General features: G+C 40.3%; 1 protein-coding gene across 1 annotated transcript in view; it reads right to left on the bottom strand.

Annotated features, from left to right (window-relative positions):
* LHCGR (luteinizing hormone/choriogonadotropin receptor) overlaps positions 1–12,770 on the bottom strand; it is a 257,515-nt gene extending 244,745 nt beyond the window's left edge. Inside the window, exon 1 of the mRNA XM_073554028.1 lies at positions 12,443–12,770. Coding sequence (XP_073410129.1) covers positions 12,443–12,600 — 158 coding nt within the window. The 5' untranslated portion in view covers positions 12,601–12,770. The remainder of the gene's footprint in view (positions 1–12,442) is intronic.
* Between the last annotated feature and the right edge of the window lie 7,025 nt (positions 12,771–19,795).

Consider the following 19,795-nt stretch of genomic DNA (forward strand, 5'->3'; position numbering starts at 1 on the left):
AGTACAACATTTCCAACTTTGAAAGCCACTGATAACCCCCCCTACAAGTTCACTTTAAAGGGGTTTTATAATTTAATTCTTCATATGAAAGGAAAATATATAGACTATTCAATAATCATCACACAAGGCCAACAAATATAATTTTAAATTTGTTCTTCAGTCTTCTCTTGGTCCCTTGAATCCAAAACAGCATATCCAGTATGTTTTACTGCAGAACTTCAGCTCTGCTACAAAACACATTTCAAAAGAATCCTAGCAGAGCCCCTGTGAGAAGTGTCGGACTGGGGTGTCAAGGGCACCAGTAACATTGACTTTGAGGGGCCCACTTTTCAGTTGGATACAAATATTACATTACCCTCATTCACAAATGTTTCTATATCTCTATATAATAATAAACTGGGTAGTTTTGTTAATGAATGATGAGATGCTGCTTTTTTCTGTACTGAGTGAATCAAGTGATTTATGCCAAGTACTGCCCATACAGTGGGGTTGGGAGCCCATATCAGCACAGAGGCCCACTGGGAGATTCCCCTGTTACCCTATGGGCCAGTCCGAGCCTGCCTGTGTGTTCCTACTCATTTTGCTAGCCCCAAATACTCTACTTCCCAGTGCGATCTTGAGAGTCCAGTCCAGTGCTGGTTTGCCAAACTAACCATTGCCATTTTTCCCAATCATTAGAGATGACAAAACTTCAGATCCATTGGTAACAACTCCATTTGTTAGCAGCTCAATGCCCAGTTTAGGAATGTATGGTCTAGATAAATTGCTCTTGTCTTGTAGCTTCATATCCCTCTTAGCACAGCTCATAGAGTATTAACAGCATTGGTACAAAACCATTTCACTACAGTAGATACTATCGCCAATAAATTCAGCGAGCATGAAACCGGGAATGTCGGAATGAAATTGTGTCCGAAACCATAATTGTGTGAAACGGTACTTTTTTTCTTAAAATAAGAAATCTTTTCTTTCAAATGACTCATAAAATTGTAAGGAAGCTTACGGCTCACTAACTTTTTTTTTCAGTATTGCTTTTTTTTCCTAACATCACCTCTTTACTTTTTGGACCTTAAAAGCTGCAGAAAACAACACACAGGGAGCTAAAAGTGAAAAATGATTCTATCTAGCACATCTAAGGATCCTGTTACTTGCAGCCATACTATTGTCTGGTACAAGAATCCTACTAAGCATTCATTTATTTTATTTAGTTGCGAATATGTGAGCAGTCTTGCATGAATATTTTAATGGTGTTTGCTTAGGAAGCACACTGCTCGACTCTTATGGATGGAAATACTTATTTCTTGTAACCAGCATTACAAAGATTTCACTTAATGCAAAATACTAAAGGAACAGAAAAGCGCAATAGGGTCTTATCCGAGTTAATATTAAAAGATTAAAATAAATTCACTCACCTATTTGTAGGAGAGATCAAGCACATAGGATTCGTGGTCAGCTGCTGCACGTCCAAAGGTCAAACCGAGTGACTGCTGATACATCAATTCTTATGGAAATAATTTATGTAATTCCATGCGCTGCTTGACAAAATACAGAATCCCACTTACGGTGAATGATTAATCATTTCACCGTAAGTGGGATTCTGTATTTTGTCAAGCAGGGCATGGAAGTCCATAAATTATTTCCATAAAAATTAAAGATTTCACTTAGCAATACAATTTTGCGGGTTTGGCTAATTTTTGTCCTTTTTTGGTATTAGGTATAAGCAAAAAGTTATATTAGTACTATTCAACATAGCGTCAATATCAAGAGTCAGGGGCCCTCACAACCCCAGTTTTGAGTAGCTATATAATCTGTTTTTTGTTCATTTTTCCTACCACTTATAGGAGTGAGGAGTGGTCTTCACAGCTCCAGATAGTTCTGCCCATTTTTTTTTTAATATGCTTTCCAATGCCTATGAAAAAGCGTAGTTGAGCTGAGCCTCCTCTTTCCAGTGGGTCTCCTACCAATCACAGTTTTATTAGACAAAGTTTTTTTTATAAATCTCATTTTATTTGTGTACTTTTAATAGTTGGTAATAATCAGCAGCATTTAAATTCAAGTACTTTTCACTTCCATCTTTTGCATTTGTTCTGTCTCCGACATCTAATTTGTAATCTCTGATTATCTGTTTGTTAATATTTGCAGTAATTTACTAGTAAGAATATAGAGAAATTTACATTTTCATAGACTTTATTTATTTGCAGTGTTTTGGCTCCCTGTAGTGACCAGAGTCATATTCACAGTCTTATCTTTGTTGATTTTTCCATTTTTAATGTCTGAATCTCCTCCCTCCTTTTGCAATGCATTATGGTAGCTTTCCCTCCTCTTTCCTCCATTTTCTTTCAGCCCATATCTGAGCAGGATCTCTCCCATTGCTGTCCCCTTGTGATTGCATTGCCAGTAGGTGTTTATGTTCTTTATAGCTAATTCTTGTCCTAATATTAGCTTGGTTAGTCAGTCCTGCTCCCTGGTCAGTTCTAGTTTGTAACCTTCATGCACATATATAATATGTATTTCTGCTGTTCCCTGTACTGATTATGTATATTATGATTGTTTTCAGTTTCACCACATCAATATACCATCACGTTCAATAAAAGCACAGACTCAATCATAGTCTCCTTATTGGACACCGGTAAAGCGGTTTAGCTGTCTGTATAGCTGCAATAAAGTCTGCTTCATTTAGTGAGGACAGAACAGCTTTTCTACATTGAACCAAAGTTCTGATTTTTGGTAGTTGGCTAGTGGTTAAAGTAAATGCACACATTGCAATTTTTTTTAACATACATTTTAAACAATACATCATCTCCAACATAAATAAATAAACCTAACAAGTTTTCAGTGCAAAATAATGGACAGACATGGAAAATAATACAAAATTTATGCCACGCAGCATTTGCAGAGCCCCTGATGTGCCTAGACAGTGGAAACCCCCCAGGTGACCCCATTTTGGAAATTATATCCTTCAAGGAATTTATATAAAGGTCTGGTAAGCATCTTAAACTCACAAGTACTTCACAAAAATTTTTTAACATTTAGCCGTGAAAATGAAACAATACATTTTTCCATAAAAATGTTGATTTTGTCCCACATTTTTCATTTTCACAAGGGTAACAGGAGAAAATGAACTTTGTAGTTTGTTGTGTAATTTCTCCTGAGTACACCGATACCCCATATATGGTGGAAAACTACTGTTTGGGTGAACAGAAGGGCTCAGAAGAGAATAAGCACCTTTTCAATTTTAGAGCTCCATTTAGTCTGGAAAAGATTGTGGATCCCATGTCACATTGACCGAGCCCATGAGGTGCCAGAACAGCAGAACTCCCCATAAGTGACCTCATTTTTTAAACTACACCTCTCAATGAATTCATCTGTGAGTGCAGTGATCAAATGTGTGTAAAAGAATGTTATACCTTTGGGCGGTGAAGAAAAAATAAATACATTTTTACCACAAAAATATAGTTCTATCTCCAGATTTTATATTTCCACACAGGGAAATGGGGAAAATGGCACCAAAGTTAGTCACAAACTTTCTGCTAAACGTGGCAATACTCCATATGTGGCCGTACAGTATTGCATTGACACATGGTGAGACTCAGAAGGGAAGGATCGCTATTTGACTCTTGGAGAACAAATTTTTGAAGAATAGTTTGTGGACTCCATTTACAGAGCTCCTACGTACAAGAAGACAATAATCTCCCCCTCAAGTAACCACATTTTAGACATTACATAACTCTGGGAATTTATCTACAGGTGTAGTGACAATTTTGACTCCATGGGTGTTATCCAGAAACAAGAAGCAATGGATGTTGCTGATAGAAAATTGAAAATCTGCCATTGTAGTGGCTGTACGTTGCAGCACCCAGATTGTTCTCCTGAAAGCATGGACCCCATAAATTAAGCAGGCTCTCATCGTTACAGAATTGCCAAGTGTGTATGCTAACTGAAGTTTAGGCACACTGTGGGGCTCAGAAGTGAGGAGGCAATTAGGATTTGGGAGTGCAAAATTTGCTGGATTTCGTTTGGAGGTGAGGATCATTTTGCTTTGTACTACCTTTGTACTACCAGTAATATGGAAGCCCCCTATATTTCTGTTAACAGATGATGGACCTGAGTTGGTACTTGCTTTTTGTGGATTGAGTTGAAGTTTTTATTGTAAACATTTTTTATACCATTTTGGATCACATTTATCTGGTGTTTTATGCTGAGCACTTTTATTGGGGTTTCCATCTGAATCTCCGAATGAGGCAGCAGAGTTACTCTGGATCCTGTCTGACCACTGTCTTCAGTGGTGTCCTTCTTTTCAGATGTACACAAATCTGTGGTCAACTGCACTATTGTGCATGCTTAAAAAGATGGACACGGAAGGTTCATAGGCCAGACAATGTCCACAGTGTCTCCATCTTCCTCATTTAGGCAATCTTTTCACCCGGTGTTCTGCCTGAATCACGTATTTCATAGATTTACACGGATATGCCAAGCGCTCAGCATAGAGCACATGTGAGCCAAGCCTTACTGCGAATTTTGGTAGGTATAATAAACAAATCAATAGCAGGTCAAGAATGGATTTTATTTATTTTTTCATGCTGTTCCTCATACAGTATAAGTTATTAGATGGATATATTCTTTGGGTTGGTGTGACTACAGCGATGCCAGATTTATATTGGTTTGTTATGTTTGGCTACTATCACACAGTAAAAGACAATATTTTTTACAAAAAAAAGGCTTTGCAACACCATATTCTGAGAGTTATAATTTTTCTATATTTATGCTGACAGAGTCATGTGAGGGCTTGTTTTTATAGGACAAATTAATGCTTTTATTGGTGTAATTTTTGGGCGCATACATTTTTTGATTGCCTTCTATTCTGATTTTTGTGAGGCAGAATGAACAAAAAACAGTGTTTCAGTAATTGTATTTTTTCAATGCCATTCTCCTTGTGGTAAAATTGATAAGGCAGTATGATTACAATAATATCACATTTATATAATTTGCTTATGATTTGGTGCTTTCACACAATAAAAACTATTTTTTTAGTGAAAAGAATTGTAGCCAGTAAAGGCAATATGCGATAATGGTGTAAACGCTGGGGTAACCTCACACATGTGCCTTGCATGGCTCACGTCCTCAACTTGGTGGTACAACAATTTCTCTGCCACTATCCTGGTCTGGATGCTCTGCTGCAGAAAGCACTGTCACTGTGTGCTCACGTCTGCCGTTCGCACCCTGCAGGTCATGGACTTGCATCATTACAAGTCTTTCGGCCTACCCATTAACCGTTTGATATGAGATGTGCCGACAAAGTGGAGTTCCACTCCGCACATGTTGCAGCGACTGTGGCAGCAGCGACAAACCCTGGTGTAGAATGTCCTTTTGCATAGCCTGGGCCAGCGCAGTACAGACATGGTGCACATCACACTTGCAGAGAGGGCACAGATGAAGGACCTCTGCACCATTCTTCACATTTTTGAAAAGACTAAGATGGTTAGCGCTAATGATGTTGTCATCAGTATCACTATTCCGGTCATCTACATGGTGGAGAACACTTTGAATAGTCGGCGGGAGGAGGTGGTGGTTCCAAAGGAAGAGGTGGAAGCAGAGGAGGATGCGGAAAGGATACTAATATCTCTAAGTTCCAGACTGTCATCGCATAGGCAGGTGCTAATGGAGGGTGGATTACAGCGATCGAGGGGGCTTATGGCACCAGAGAACACTTAGCGAAGGTGCAGGAACTGAGGAATAAATGGAGGAGCATGAGGAGGAAGAGATGATGGGCATGCAACAGTCAAGAGACAAAGAGGATAATGATCCCCTCTCTGTCTGTGGTTGGCGGGAGGTGAAGGAGGAAACCAGCTTGAGTGTTACCTTGTCATCAACACACCATGGATTTGAACCTCATGGAAGCAACTGACACATGAGCGTTTTTGCTGCACTATCTTCAACATGATGCCCATATTCTAAGGTTTCGAAATAGTGCTGACTACTGGGTTGCTACTCTGTTGCCACAGTACAAGAGTAAATTTTGACAGATGTTTCCCCCCTCCATGCTGGAGTATTGCTTGTAGAGAATCTTGATAGTGGTTTTCCATAAGACAGCAGTGAGGCACTCAGTGTGCATCACAGTTCTAGACTTCCAACCATGGGAATGTTGAGTCGCCAACACAAAAACATTAGCAGCAGCAGTGTAAGTGGTAGAAGCATTCTGTGAGTAGTTTCACACATTTTTTAGACCAGCCTGTGCACCAGCAAAACAGAATACAAATCAGACATTTTGACGACCGTCTGCGAATCTGGGCTGCAGTAGGACAGTGCCCTGAGTAACCCCGAGACCCTTAACCCCTATACAGGGATCTGGAATTGTAGCAAGGCCCAGGGGGTAGCTGTCTAGGAGAGCAGTGTACCAGAGCAGAATGGTCATCAAGGGGTTAAAGCTAAAACCCGTAATCGTGGTCCGGAGACAGGAGTCGGAGGCCAGCGGGCAGAAGGTACAAAATCAGCAGGCAGATGAGCGGTCTGAAGTCCGGGCCAAGGTCAGTAAAAACCAGGAGGGCGTGAAAGTACAAAATCAGCAGGCAGAAGAAAGGTCAGGAATTCAAGCCAAGGTCAGCGTCAAAAATCGGGAGAGAGGCAGAGGTACAAAAACGGCAGGCAATAGAATGGTCAGAAATCCAGGCTGAGGTCAAAGTTAACTATAGCAAATCACACAGAAGCACGCAGGGGAACCAAGAATATATCCGGAGGCTTGCAAGACCAGTCCCAAGGTATTTGAGGGATCAGGTTATCCCTCACAGGTTCCCGGACTAATGATGTCACCAGATGCCTGCGCAGGAGCCCCTTCTCTGTCACCACCATCACCCACGGGCGAACCACGGAGCCTCCCAGTGGCCAAGGCAGGCACAGCTGTTCCTGAGTCTGACGACGAAGTGACGGTCCGACGCCTCCTAGTGGCCGAGACTGGAACAGCAGGCCCCGAGTCTGATGGTGACGTGACAGACCGGCGCCTCCTAGTGGCCGAGGCCGGCACAGCAGGCCCCGAGTCTGGTGGCGATGTGCCAGTGCGGCGCCTCCTAGTGGCTGAAGCCGGAAAAAGCAAGCCCTGAGTCTGACAGCGACGTGACAGACACGTTGTGAATGCCTGGAGAGGATAGAGCAGGAGTATCTCAAGCTCAATATCAATGCCATCGGGGGGCTTGGACCCTTTTGCATTTTGGTCTTCAAAAATGGAAGAGTATCCTGAGCTGGCCACTTCGCCACAGCGTTCTCTCAAAATGTGGCTTCAGCGCTGCTGCTGGTGTCCTGACGGATAAGCGCATCCATCTGTCCCCTGGAAGTGTAGACTGCCTAACTTTCATCAAGAAGAACAAGTCATGAATCTCCAATGACTTTTATACCCTAATCTCAGACTGGGCAGACTAGGCGATGGTGTTTTTAGTGTGCTGCATTGATCTCGCATTATTGCAGTCTGTGACACCTTTGTTGTTGCTTCTCTGCCTACTATTGGTACTGCTGCTGATATTACAAACAATTTTTTGAAATGTGGATACTGAAAGTTATGTCTCCATCTGGTGGGTTTCTTGTAGTGTAAGGGGTGTTGGAGCTCCATTATACTATTTCTACTTTGGGGAAATTTATGCCACTTTAGTAGTGTGTGGCAATAATTTGAACTGTTCGGTGAATATCGGGACGTTCACCAATCCGAAACGATCCTTGAAATGTTTGCTCCTCTCTAAACACAACCACTTTTCCCCAGACTAAAGCTCGGGTCGAATGTCCCTGTGTCCTCTGTGAGACAACTGCTGGGATATCATGTCAGTGTCTTTATCTCTGCACTAAATAAAAGGATTGGCAGTTGAAATTTAACACACCAAATCCTTTTCTCCTCCAATATCACCTGTTGGGAGAGTGTTAGGATACCCCGATACACATTAGATTTTTGGCCGATCCTGCCAAAGTCAGCAGGTTTGGCCAACTTCAATGTGTTTGAGGGGCCTTAAAGACAACTATACTTTACCAGTGAGAAAAAGTTGGTAATTTGACTGTGTATAGCATTTGCAGTAATTCAGAGTGATTCACCATGTGGAAAATCAAATTAATATATATATTTTTTAAAGATTTTCTCAACTTCACCTCTAAGGTAGGAGCAATTCTCTGAATGCTCTCACTTTGTTTCATGCCTCTGCTGGTCTTACTAATGGAAATCATATTTTTAGCAGAATTAGACAAATGATCAGAAATATTACAATATTTAATATTTTTCTAATGTATAAAAAGCCATTATTTTTGTCCTTTAATCTATGTATTGCAACACTATCAAGGCACCTTAACTTGCCCTTAACTTTTCTATCAGGTCCCATTGTTTGCTGTGGATCCTATAGGTTGAATTGGTATGAAACGAAAATTCTGTATTGCTCCAGTAGTACAAAAGAAGACAGCACACTCTCGACTGGCAATGATATGTGGATACAATTCGCAGTTAAAAGGTACATTAGAAGAACTAATGGCATGGAAGTAAATGTGTAAAGACAATCATGTCTGCCAAGATGGAGCAGCATCCAGAACTGATATGGCCTTTTGCACAATAATGGCATTTGTGATAACTGAATTGTACCATCTTCTTCTGATAACAAAGCCAAGGCAAAACATGTTCTCCTAAATATATCTCTTAGCACAACCAATTTTTAGGAAAGTTGACAACCAGAGATGAGCTAATTGATTTGATACAAATTGAATTTGTGTAAAATTTTTAGGAATCCAGTAAATCCAATTTGCATTTGCTTTTCGCAAATTATATACAATGACCATGGCCGCTTTACACTTTGAAGAAGAGTCACAGAAGAATCACATAACCTCAGACATGGCTGGGCGGAGTTCCCCATAATTCTTTGAAACCACCACATCCAGGATTGGACTGGCCTACTGGGGAACAGGTAAATCCCCCAGTTGGTCTCTGTGCGGGAGTATGGCCCCATCAAGTATATTGGCAGTAGTTGGCCCAATTCACTTGATTCACTGTCTGCAGACAAAGCCAGCATCTCGTTATTCATATGAAAAACTACCCATTTTATTATTATATAGGACCATAGCTAAGTTTTTGAGTGAGGGTAATGTAATATTTACGAGTAGCTCAACAGTTGGCCCCCAGAGTCAATGTTACTGGTGGGCCCTTGGCTCTTCAGTCTGACACTGATCACATCATATGGTAAAGCACAGCCAATCAGGATGGACTGTCATAGCCTGGATAAAAGCAGAACTTAAGGTTAGAAACTATTTTGTCGTGAATCTGGAAAGTGAGAGGACGTCACAGCTCACAGCTTAGACAGAAATAGAGAGAGAAAACAAACAATGAAGTAAATATAGATACTGTGTGAGCGTACAGAAATGGAGAAGATTAGTGTATTAGGAACAGAATTCTGGTTAAGAGTTTTAAGAAACTTCAGAGGGTTTCTTTTTTGGGAAAAATTCAGAAACCTGGCAAATTCCATTTGCAAAAGATTCGTTCATCTTTACTGACAACCTCAATATTTTGAATATTTACTCTTCCGAAAGGAACCTTTTTTTTCAAAAGCCACTGTATCATACAGTTAGCCAACTTGCCTCAGTCCTCATTGGCCTCATCCATATTTTGTAGGGTGGTGGGAGCATGACTAGGTATTTGTCTACAGAAGTCCTACAATAGGTGTAAACAAGGAAGCAGAAGTGGAAAATAAGGGATGGAAGCACATGCACTTCCTGTCTCGAATGGTTAGGAAGATTGTGGTGTCAAGCAGTACCTGAAAGAGGCAGGATCTGTATCTATGTTATAGGTCTCCTCTTCCTCAACGTCAGCTCCTTAACTGGACAGTGTCATCCCCTGATCACTGTTGAAAAAGTGAGAGAAGAAAATATTTTTTCCTCTGCACATCTAGCTTTATAGATCTAATACTACCAACATGTTTTCCACTAAATATGAAAATCTCAATAGAATGCCATAGATACGGTGAGGGAAAAAAATTACAAATCTATCAGGACATTAAGAAAATCAACCTTATCATTTTCTTTCCTGTTTTTGATTCTTGCATAAAGTAGAAATATAACAAATTCTTCAACATCTGTTTCATTCAGTTCTCCTTTCTAACGTGTTTGCCAAGCTTAGTTTTTATAAATCCCCAGCACACTGATAGAGCAAATCACTAAAAACAGCATCTTTATGTTAAAGTTATAGTTACAGACCAGTGACCTCGCTGTCTGTCTCCTGAAGATTGGGCTCCAGCTACTTTCTGTTGGGTTATAGATGGATGTACATTTATTTCATTAAAGCATAGTTACCAAGTATTCTTCACTTAAAGGGAACTGATAACGTAAAAAAATGCTATTAACCTCCAGATATGGGGTTAATCTTCATGATAATACCGTTCTCAACCTGCCCGGTTCTGGCACTTAGAGCTTTATTCCTCCTGGCAGGATGGGGCATGCCAGTCATGGGGTCGGCACTGGCGTGGGTTTAGTCACCGCTCAGTGTATAGAGAATGGCTGCTGTAACTGCATCTCTGGCAATGATTGACAGCGGTTCAGCATTAGAGTTGGCTACCCGGGAGACATGTGGGTCCCCGACTGGAGTAAGATTTGTGGCAAGGCGCATATTAATGAATCAGGTGTCTGAATCCAGCAGGCCCCTTCATCAAGACCGGCTTCAAAATTGCTCATCTTGATGAATTGGGACCAATGACTGTCTGTTGAGTCGATACCCCACTCTGTACAAGAGCTCAGGCAGGAGCTGTTTGCTCATGCCTCCTGAGCTGCGCAAAAGAGTTTACAGCTCCTACTTAAGTATAGAGCAGGCTCCTGACTCCTGAGCTTGCACTTCTCAATAGTCTTTTGAACAGCTCAGGGGACAGAAGCAAGAAGCTCCTGCATGATCATGTGTATGGATTCAATAGGAAGTCATAGGCATTCTAATGATTCCTTAACTTGTGGGCAGAATCGGGAAAGAGCTGCGTGCTTCTGCCTCCTGAGCTGCGCGTTTCTCAGTGGCATTTTAAGCAACCAGTGGGGGTCTCCAGCCCTAGACCCCCAACAATCTGCAGGCAATTGAAGAGCAGAAAAAATATTTAAAAGTTTAGTTACTCTGTAACATTTATGGAGAAGTTAAATTAAGAAGCATATCCATCAGCTCCGAACGATTATGAATGTACTTTGACAACATGTAAAACTGTAACCTAAATGTGTTCATACATTCAAATTTTACACTCTGGAAGTTTAAATCTTGATATGTCACATGTAGAGGCGTCAATGAATGGAATGTTACTACTGATATTATATACATAGACAGTACATCCCACTTACAATATACCACAATGGACAACACAATACAATATCATAATAAAGATTACTGCAATGAGCAAATAACATTGTGTACTTCATCCACCTGGAAACAGCACTGTAATGTATATACAAAGATATCTGCCACTAAATATAGACTGATATGGGGACAGGTATAAACATAATGTTATAAAACTTAGCCAAAATGATATCAAGTATAAAAGTTGGAACGTTCTGTTTTTATTGCTAAAAGCATAAAGCATTTTACATGAAAAAAATATTCTCTCCAACAAATAGATATACAGTAGTTTGGACCTGTCCTATTCTAATAGTGAAACTTGAAATTTAGGCTAGGCAAGGAAACTATTGTGACTTGATCCTTACTGTGTGTAGTTTTCGATTATGACAGGTTTAGTGCTGCTGAGTATTTAGGTTAATAACAAAACAACTAAAATAAAAACCTCAAAAAAAAAAAAAAAAGATAATATTGTCATTGTATACATAATGCTCTGTACCAGAAGTTCATTCACAGAATAATGAGAATATTTACTACTCTAACTCTAACATTTTGAATAGTCTGATCCTAATCAATATTATCTAGAACAGTATTTTTCAATGTTTCCAAACTAAGTACCCCCTGAAATAAAAATGACCCTCAATTCTGTGATCACAGACTATGCTTGTATGATATGAAGAGAATGGAAGTTCACCACAGAAACATCATGTCTACCCCTGGGACACACAGGTTGATAACCTATGTTTGTAGTAAGCTTTACTTACATGTATAGTTATTACATGGTGTTAGTATATCTTATGACACCATAACTACCATTTACATAATATATTGTATATACTCTACGATAGTTTGTAGCTAATAGTTGGATCTACAGGTCTTGACTAGTGCACAAACTCCTCTGCAGTTCCGTCCGGTAGTGCTGCTATTATTTACAGTTTACACAGTATATTTGTAAATAATCAAACTTCGTGATAATACGAAAAACTATATATCGAAGCGAAAAACGGAAACTTTATCCATGAGAAAAGCATTGCTAGGAGACTTCCATACAGAGATATGAAATCTCGTTACACTTCGCAGTTACACATAACTTCTCTATAAAAAAACAAAAAACATTACAGATGAGATTATACTTACAGTTCTAAACCAGGTTGTCTGTTCACTGCAGACTGAGCCGGGCATGAAAGGATTTCCTTACTGCAGTCACAAAGCTTGCAAGCATCAGTTAATAATGAGCAGACTGGGTTCAGGTAAGTCAAATACAGCATGAGGTAGTAGAAATTCAGGGTCTCCATGGTGAGATTGTCTTTAGGAGATTAGTAATGTTATTTTAATTCCATTTTGTTTTTTGTCATGTCCATAACTTTTTTTTGTTTGAAGTGAATTACAGCTGGGAGATGGAACAGTTTGTATTCCATGCAGGCAACGTGTTCCTATTTTTAGTCTGCCTTTACACTGACTAACCGTGAGTCGTTGTCAGGGCTCCTCCTGTCTTTAACTTTGGAAAATTCTAATTTCACTCCCAAATCAAAAAAGTTTGGTATAAATAATGCACCCACTATGAACAAGTGCTATCCCTTGAAATCTAGAGTGAGTGCATATGAACACATACATTTATTATTACTATGCATTACTGTTTTTACAGCTGATTTTTTTTTTCTTTACTTAGGTTTGAAGAAAAGACAAATGATTCTGAGATGGATTCATTTTAATGGTGTATTTTTTGGTTGGATTATACAAAGTCTATAGGATGTTTTGTGTTTATATTCATGTTTGTAAAAGAAGAGATATTTTATAAATACTGCTGGATACAGACTATTGGGTGGTTCTCAGATTTTGCCCTCAATATTTACTGTTTGAACTCTTATTTTTCAACATTTGGGACTCACGCGTACAAAATTCATCAATTCTTTCTATAGAGTTGAACACAGAGATGGAATTCAATTTTTTCTTTTCCAATAATTTTTATTGAACATTTAAATACAAATAAGAAAGGAGGGGAGTGGGAGGGGGGTAGGGGGAAAAAGGGGGGGGGAAGGGGGAAGGGTAATAACAAGGAGAGGACCACAAGGTCCAAACAGGCTCTATATAGTGTCTACATTAAACATATAATCATATAGTCATACAATCATACAAACATGTAATCAGATGGTTTGAAATTAGTTTGGTGCACATTAATAAACTAGTTCAGTGCGTTGGATAAGTTTCCAGCCACTTTGCCCATTTCTTGGCATATTTGTTGAAATAGTCATGGGTAACAGCAAACCAATACTCATATGTTTTGTGTATATTTATTTTATTTATCACGTCAGAGAAGATAGGAGGATCTGGACTTTTCCAGTGGTAAAAATGATTTTGCTCTTGTAAATTTTGTCTATCAACTTGCCAGCTTGGGTCCAAATGTGTTTAATTTTGGGGCACTGCCAAAACATATGAAGCAAGCTCCCATGGCAGCCGCATCCTCTCCAGCAGAGAGGGGAGTTGTCCGGATCTATGTGTGACATTCGTGCAGGGGTGTAATACCATCTTGTAAGTGTCTTGAAGTATGTCTCCTGCAGAGGCATGGAAATATTAGCCCCATATGAATAGTATATAGCATTTTCCCATTGTTCAGTGGTGTGTGAAGTATTCATTTCTTTATCCCATTTAACCATATATGGCAGCTTAGGTATTTCCGTATCGTTATTGAACCATTTATATATGTTCTGGTTGCTCCAGAATATCTTGTGTTTAATATTCCCTAGCAGGTTAATTGTTGCTTCAGTTGTTAAAGGTTTACTGCTTAAGAAGTTCTGTATCTGGTCTTTCAGGAGTATAAATTGCATAAATGCGGATGCAGGGAGTTTAAAGTTCTTTTTCATGTCACTAAAAGTGGTAAATTTATTCCCATTATGAATGTCTCTGATCCTTTTGATATTATGATCTGGCCAGAAGGGGTTAAGAGTGAGGTTTTGCATTTTTACCGCTAGGGATATTGGGCACTTTAAAAGAAATTTAGTTCTATTCATACCTTTTTTGCTTTTAGATAATTGTTTCCAAGCGTATATTGCTGCTTCAAAAATGGGATGATTTAGGGTGTTAAATTTTTTATTGAGCAGGAGTTTGAAGAGAAGTTCTTTCGGGGATCTATGATTATTTATCATGTATTCTAGTTCCAGCCAGGCCGGTGTATCGTCATCGCATAACCAGTAAACATTTTTTTTTATGAGGTTTGTCAGGTAATATGCAGAAAAGTTAGGCAGCCCCATTCTTCCAAAGGCCTTGCTTTTATATAGCAATTTGGTAGAGGATCTGGCTTTTTTTCTGAACCAGATAAATGAATTGATTGCCGTCTGAATACTAGTGAGGTATGAGGTTGATATTTTAAAGGGAAGAGTCCTTAAAATATATAGTATCTTCGGAAGGATGAAGGTTTTCGTCACAAAATTCCTTCCCCACCATGACAAGTCCCGATTTTCAAAAGAATGGAGATCTCTAGCTATAGTATCAGATAAAATCCTTAAATTGGTGGGCATCAGAACGTTAATGTTCTTAGTAATAGTAATTCCTAAGTATTCAATTTCATTGCCTGTCCAGCTTAACTCTGAGTTTTGGCTTATTTCGTGAATTGGGATTTATCCATATGGAAATGCAAGATTTTTGATTTTTTTTCATTAATTTTAAAAAAAGAGACTTCCGAGAAGGCCTTTAGGGTACTTTGCAATTCTTTGAGGGATTTTTGGGGATTTGTTAGAGTTAAAATCATATCGTCAGCAAAAAGGCTGATCTTGAATTCACGGGATGGGGTTTCAATTCATTTTATTGCCTTATTCTGCCTTATAATTGGTGCCAGGGGTTCAATCGCTAGAATAAAGAGAAGTGGTGATAGTGGGCACCCCTGTCTAGTCCCATTAGATATCTGAAACAGATTAGAGGAGTGGTTATTCAGGTAAATCTTAGCTTTTGGTTTTGTATATAAGACCATAATTGTTGTTATGAAGTTTTCTGAGAAGCCATATTTCCTAAGCGAATGCCCTAGGTAATCCCAATTTATGCGGTCGAAGGCCTTCTCGGCATCTAGGGTCACTATAGCGGTGGGGTTTTTTGAGGATTGGATTAGTTTAATGGAGTTGATTATTCTTCTAGTCCCATCCGTGGCCTGTCGGCCTTTCACAAATCCAATCTGGTCTTTGTCTATTAGGCTGGGAAGAAGATTTTTAATTCTGTCAGATAGGATTTTCGAATATATCTTCAGGTCAGAGTTGATGAGTGAAATGGGGCGGTAATTGGTTACTTTCGTTAAGTCAGCATTTGGTTTGGGGATTAGGATAATTGTAGATTCTAGCATTTCCTCTGGAAATCTACCAGATGTGGAGTCCTTGTTGAAGATTTTTGAAAGGTGTGGGGATAGGATTTTGCTGAAGGATTTATAATAGTCGCTCCCAAAACCGTCGGGGCCCGGGAATTTAAATAGTTTTAATATTCTAATAGTGTCCTCGATCTCTTCCTGGGTAAAGGGCAATGTTAGTGTCTCTAGATTCTCTTGCGTTAATTTAGGTAGGTTAATATTTGATAGGAAATTTTCTATGTCCACGTTTTTAGGTTGAGGAAGTGAAGTTTGGAGTTTCACGTTGTATAGTTCGTGGTAAAATTCCACGAATGTGTTTGCTATATCCTGTGGGTGGGATAGAGGAGTTCCTTTGGGTGATAAAATGTTATTAATTCTGTTATTCTGCCTTGCTTGTTTGATTCTGCTCATCATAAAACGTGTTGTCTTATTAAGTGATGAGTACTGATTGAATTTTAGGTTTTTGATGACCGAATCGTAAGAGGAGAAAAGGATTGTTTTGAGTTCCTGTCTTAGTTTTAGTAATTCTATTTGGATTATTTCAGATGGGTGAGGGCAGGAGAGTTGTTGGTATCTCTGATTTTAGTTTGGATGGCTTTAATTTTTGATCTATTTGCTTTTTTTTCGTTGGATGAAATTTGAATGATAACTCCCCTGATGACCGCTTTGTGGGTGCACCACAGGGTAAGTGGGTCAATGTTTTCGATATTATTTTCTTTGAAATAGTTTTCCAATGCGGACTTTATTTTGTCTCGGTGGATGGGGTTACGTAGTATATTTGCATTACATTTCCATAGTGGGGCATTGTTTGTGGGAGGGCCTAGTAGAATGTTGGCACTAAGCGGTGAGTGGTCTGATATAGTCCTTTTTTCAATTGATAGTTTTTTAAATTTCGATAGGGTGAATACATCAGTTAATATCAGATCTATCCTAGAGGCCGTTTGGTGGGGGTCGGAGTAGTAAGTATATTCAATTGATGTGGAGTTAATACAACGGAATACATCAAACAGTTCGTTCTTGTGAAGCCACCCATTCAAAGTGTTTGATCGCGACCTGTTAGGTGAGGATGAATCCATGATGTTATCTGGGACCATGTTGAAGTCCCCCAACCATATCAAATCTCCTTTTCTGGTTGTAGCTACTTTCTTTTTTAATTTGTTTAGAAATCTAATCTGTCCATTATTTGGGGCGTAGGTGTTGACGATTGTGCAGGTTTGGTTATTAATGACACAGATCAGGATATGAAATCTTTCTTTTTCATCTTTATGCTCCTCAATAAATTCAAATGATAGGCTATTTTTAATAATCGTGATGACCCCCGCCTTTTTCTTATTATTATCTAATTTAAAAATGTGTGGGAATTGTTTGTGGGAGAGTACCCAGTAATCTGGACCCAGAGGATGCCTGTCTCTAGGGAGTGGATGGTGGGTATACGTTCTCTATGGGGCAAGGTACTTCTGCCCTGTGGTATGGACCAGTGTTATGAATGAGTCACCGAGGAGGAAAAACAAAAACAAGCTAAGCCACAGAAAACCAGAGAGGTTGGTAACTAAGCGGATTGCAGACCCCTGATCCTAGCCACACAACTAGCAGTAGCCGTGGAGCGTACCTACGATGATCCTAGACGCCTCATCACAGCCGGAGAACTAAATAAGCCTAAAGCAAGAAAAGGGGAAATCTAAACTGCCCCAGAGCAGACCCCAAAGCAATAGACAGCCCCCAAACATGTATTGTCGGTGAGACAAGATGAAAACACAAACACAGATAGAAAAATAGGCTGAGCAAACGATGGGGCCCACACTAACTAGAAAGGACAGGAAAGGAAAGATGCTATCTGCAATCACGCACAAAACCCTGCCAAAAAATGTCCAACACTTTCTGATAACAAAAACCAAAAACCCTGAAGTCGCTAGACTTCCATTCCCTATATCAGCACTCTGGTATATTCTGAAGACAGAGCCAAAAGAGACCAATCTGATCAGGGGCAAAAAGCAAACTGGCATAAACAGAGACATAAGAATGGAAATTCAGCACAGCCCCAGCAGGGGCTGGCTGACCACAAAAACTGAGTAAACCAGACCAAATCTCATGTGAAAATATAGCAGAGCACACTTAGTTTGAGAAGGCAGGGACAGAACTGGAAACCAGAACCTCAGGGCAGGAAAAATCACCAGCACAAAATTAGGGAGTCGGCTGTCTTAACTCCAGTCAGAGACTCCTGATGTCCACTCACAGTCCTCCTCCTCAGGTGGCAGGTCTTTGCCATTTAGATCAGCTTCATTACCTACTGTCACCACTAGAGGGAGCCCGGATGGAGAACTCATGACTTCTCTGTCTACACAGCCAGCTCCACCACCCTCACCAGAAGCCAGAGGTAAACCAGAAAATGAGTTCATAACAGACCAGGGTTCGGCGAGTATATTTGTTAGCACGTTTGTTCTGTGCCTTGCTGATTATATTTGTATTAGAAGCAACAATAGGGAGCAATGTGAGAATTGTTGGCAAGAGCCGTGGCACAGTGGGCATTCAGGTCACCTGTGGTGGTGTTTTATTCCTGGCAGAGATAGCTCGAGGAATCAAGTTTTATACTGACAGAAAATACAATGGTGTAGTTATTACTTTTCCTTGAGTTTAATCCTATTATATGTTTAAAGAGAGAAAGAAAGGTGGAAAGGGAATTCCAATGGTTCCTGCGGTTTCAGAGATGACCACTGCAGTGGTTAAAGGGCAAGGATAGGAAACCAGTGAGGGTTAAAGGGCAGGAAGGGTTAATTGGAGCTTCCAAGTAGCCTCTCTGCAGTTCTTAGTTCTCCAAGTGGAGGAGGGGAGCTCTGCTCAGTTTAGTGCAATGATATCATAGAGACCACATGCTGAAGTCACCTCTTCTTTGGGGAGGAGGAAGGGAGGGAGAGATCCCTAGTATCCTCAGTGCCCTGGAGCTATTGAGCTGAGGAGTGAAGTGAGTTCAGCAGTCAGTGATAACTGGATATGTGGGCAGAGGGATCTACCCTTTCCCTGCTGTGTCTCTCAGCGGCTGGAACTACTTGCAGCATGGCTGCACTATTTTTTATCAGTGCTGCCAGTGGTAAACATGAATAGAGCAGCTGTCCGGAGGGGAAGTGGTGTGGCTGTGCCCAGAAGTAGATGCTAGCACTGGTCTGTCCAGGGCCAGGGGAGGAACCCTCACTTAAAAATAGTAATTTTATAGTGTATGCAAGGCTGCAGTGTGGCTGAACTTGCAGGCGGAGGGATACCACTTTGTCTCTGCTCAAGCTTCTGACGGCTGGATCTATTTGCAGCTTGGAAAAGCTATTGCCGCAATCTTTGCAGCTATCAGCCACTTTTGTCTACACCCTGGGAGGGCCAAAAATAACACATGGGGTCACTATAAGTTATAATGTGGCTGACAGGCTATAAGTCATGCCGAGTCGCCCCGAAAATGCGGCACAGTGGGGCCAGATCCACCAAGGAGGAAGGGTCCCGGACTTAATAAATGAGTTAATCCCCAGTGTACCTTATTTGTTGTTAGACCGGATGATCCCTTTTGTCAGGAGTGCTGGAGGTATCCAGTGAGGTGGTGTGAGCTGTCCTTGACCCAGGTTCTTGGGTCCAGTATTGGGACCGGTACCGGGAGTTCTGTTGCTGCTGGGAGGAATCCTATATATATGATAACTTCTTATTAGAAGGACAGATTAAGAAAAAGCAGATGAATAAATCCTGTGTGGGATTCCTAGTGCCAGCAGGGTCCAGATGAGGCCTGTAGCTGTGGTGAGAGTCCTAGGCCTCAGTTTGAGTAATCCAGCACCAAGTGGGATATTTCAATCCAGGATTAGCCAATCTAGTCCATCTTGGGCTCAAAATGGTCCATATCTGTTCCTTGGTGTCATCTAGGTGTGAGGAAAGAGTTCTGGTTAATCTTTCGTTGGGATGGATGTAGCTTTTGAGGTTTTTCCTCAGGAGCTCAGTCCTTTAGTGGCTCACATGTGCTGTGTCCAAGTCCACACCCCGGAATTCAATTTTTTAATAACAGGTTTATGTGTGAGAAACTCCATCCCTTTGGCTGTCTGTGCCCTTTGCAGACCATGCCCAATAACACACCCCTTCTTCATCTATAAAATAAAAGTAACAGTAATCAAAATTAAAGGCACACTACCCTTACTACA

This window comes from Dendrobates tinctorius, unplaced genomic scaffold, assembly GCF_039654945.1.
Source record: "Dendrobates tinctorius isolate UK_male_01 unplaced genomic scaffold, ASM3965494v1 ptg000205l, whole genome shotgun sequence".
Lineage (NCBI taxonomy): Eukaryota > Metazoa > Chordata > Amphibia > Anura > Dendrobatidae > Dendrobates > Dendrobates tinctorius.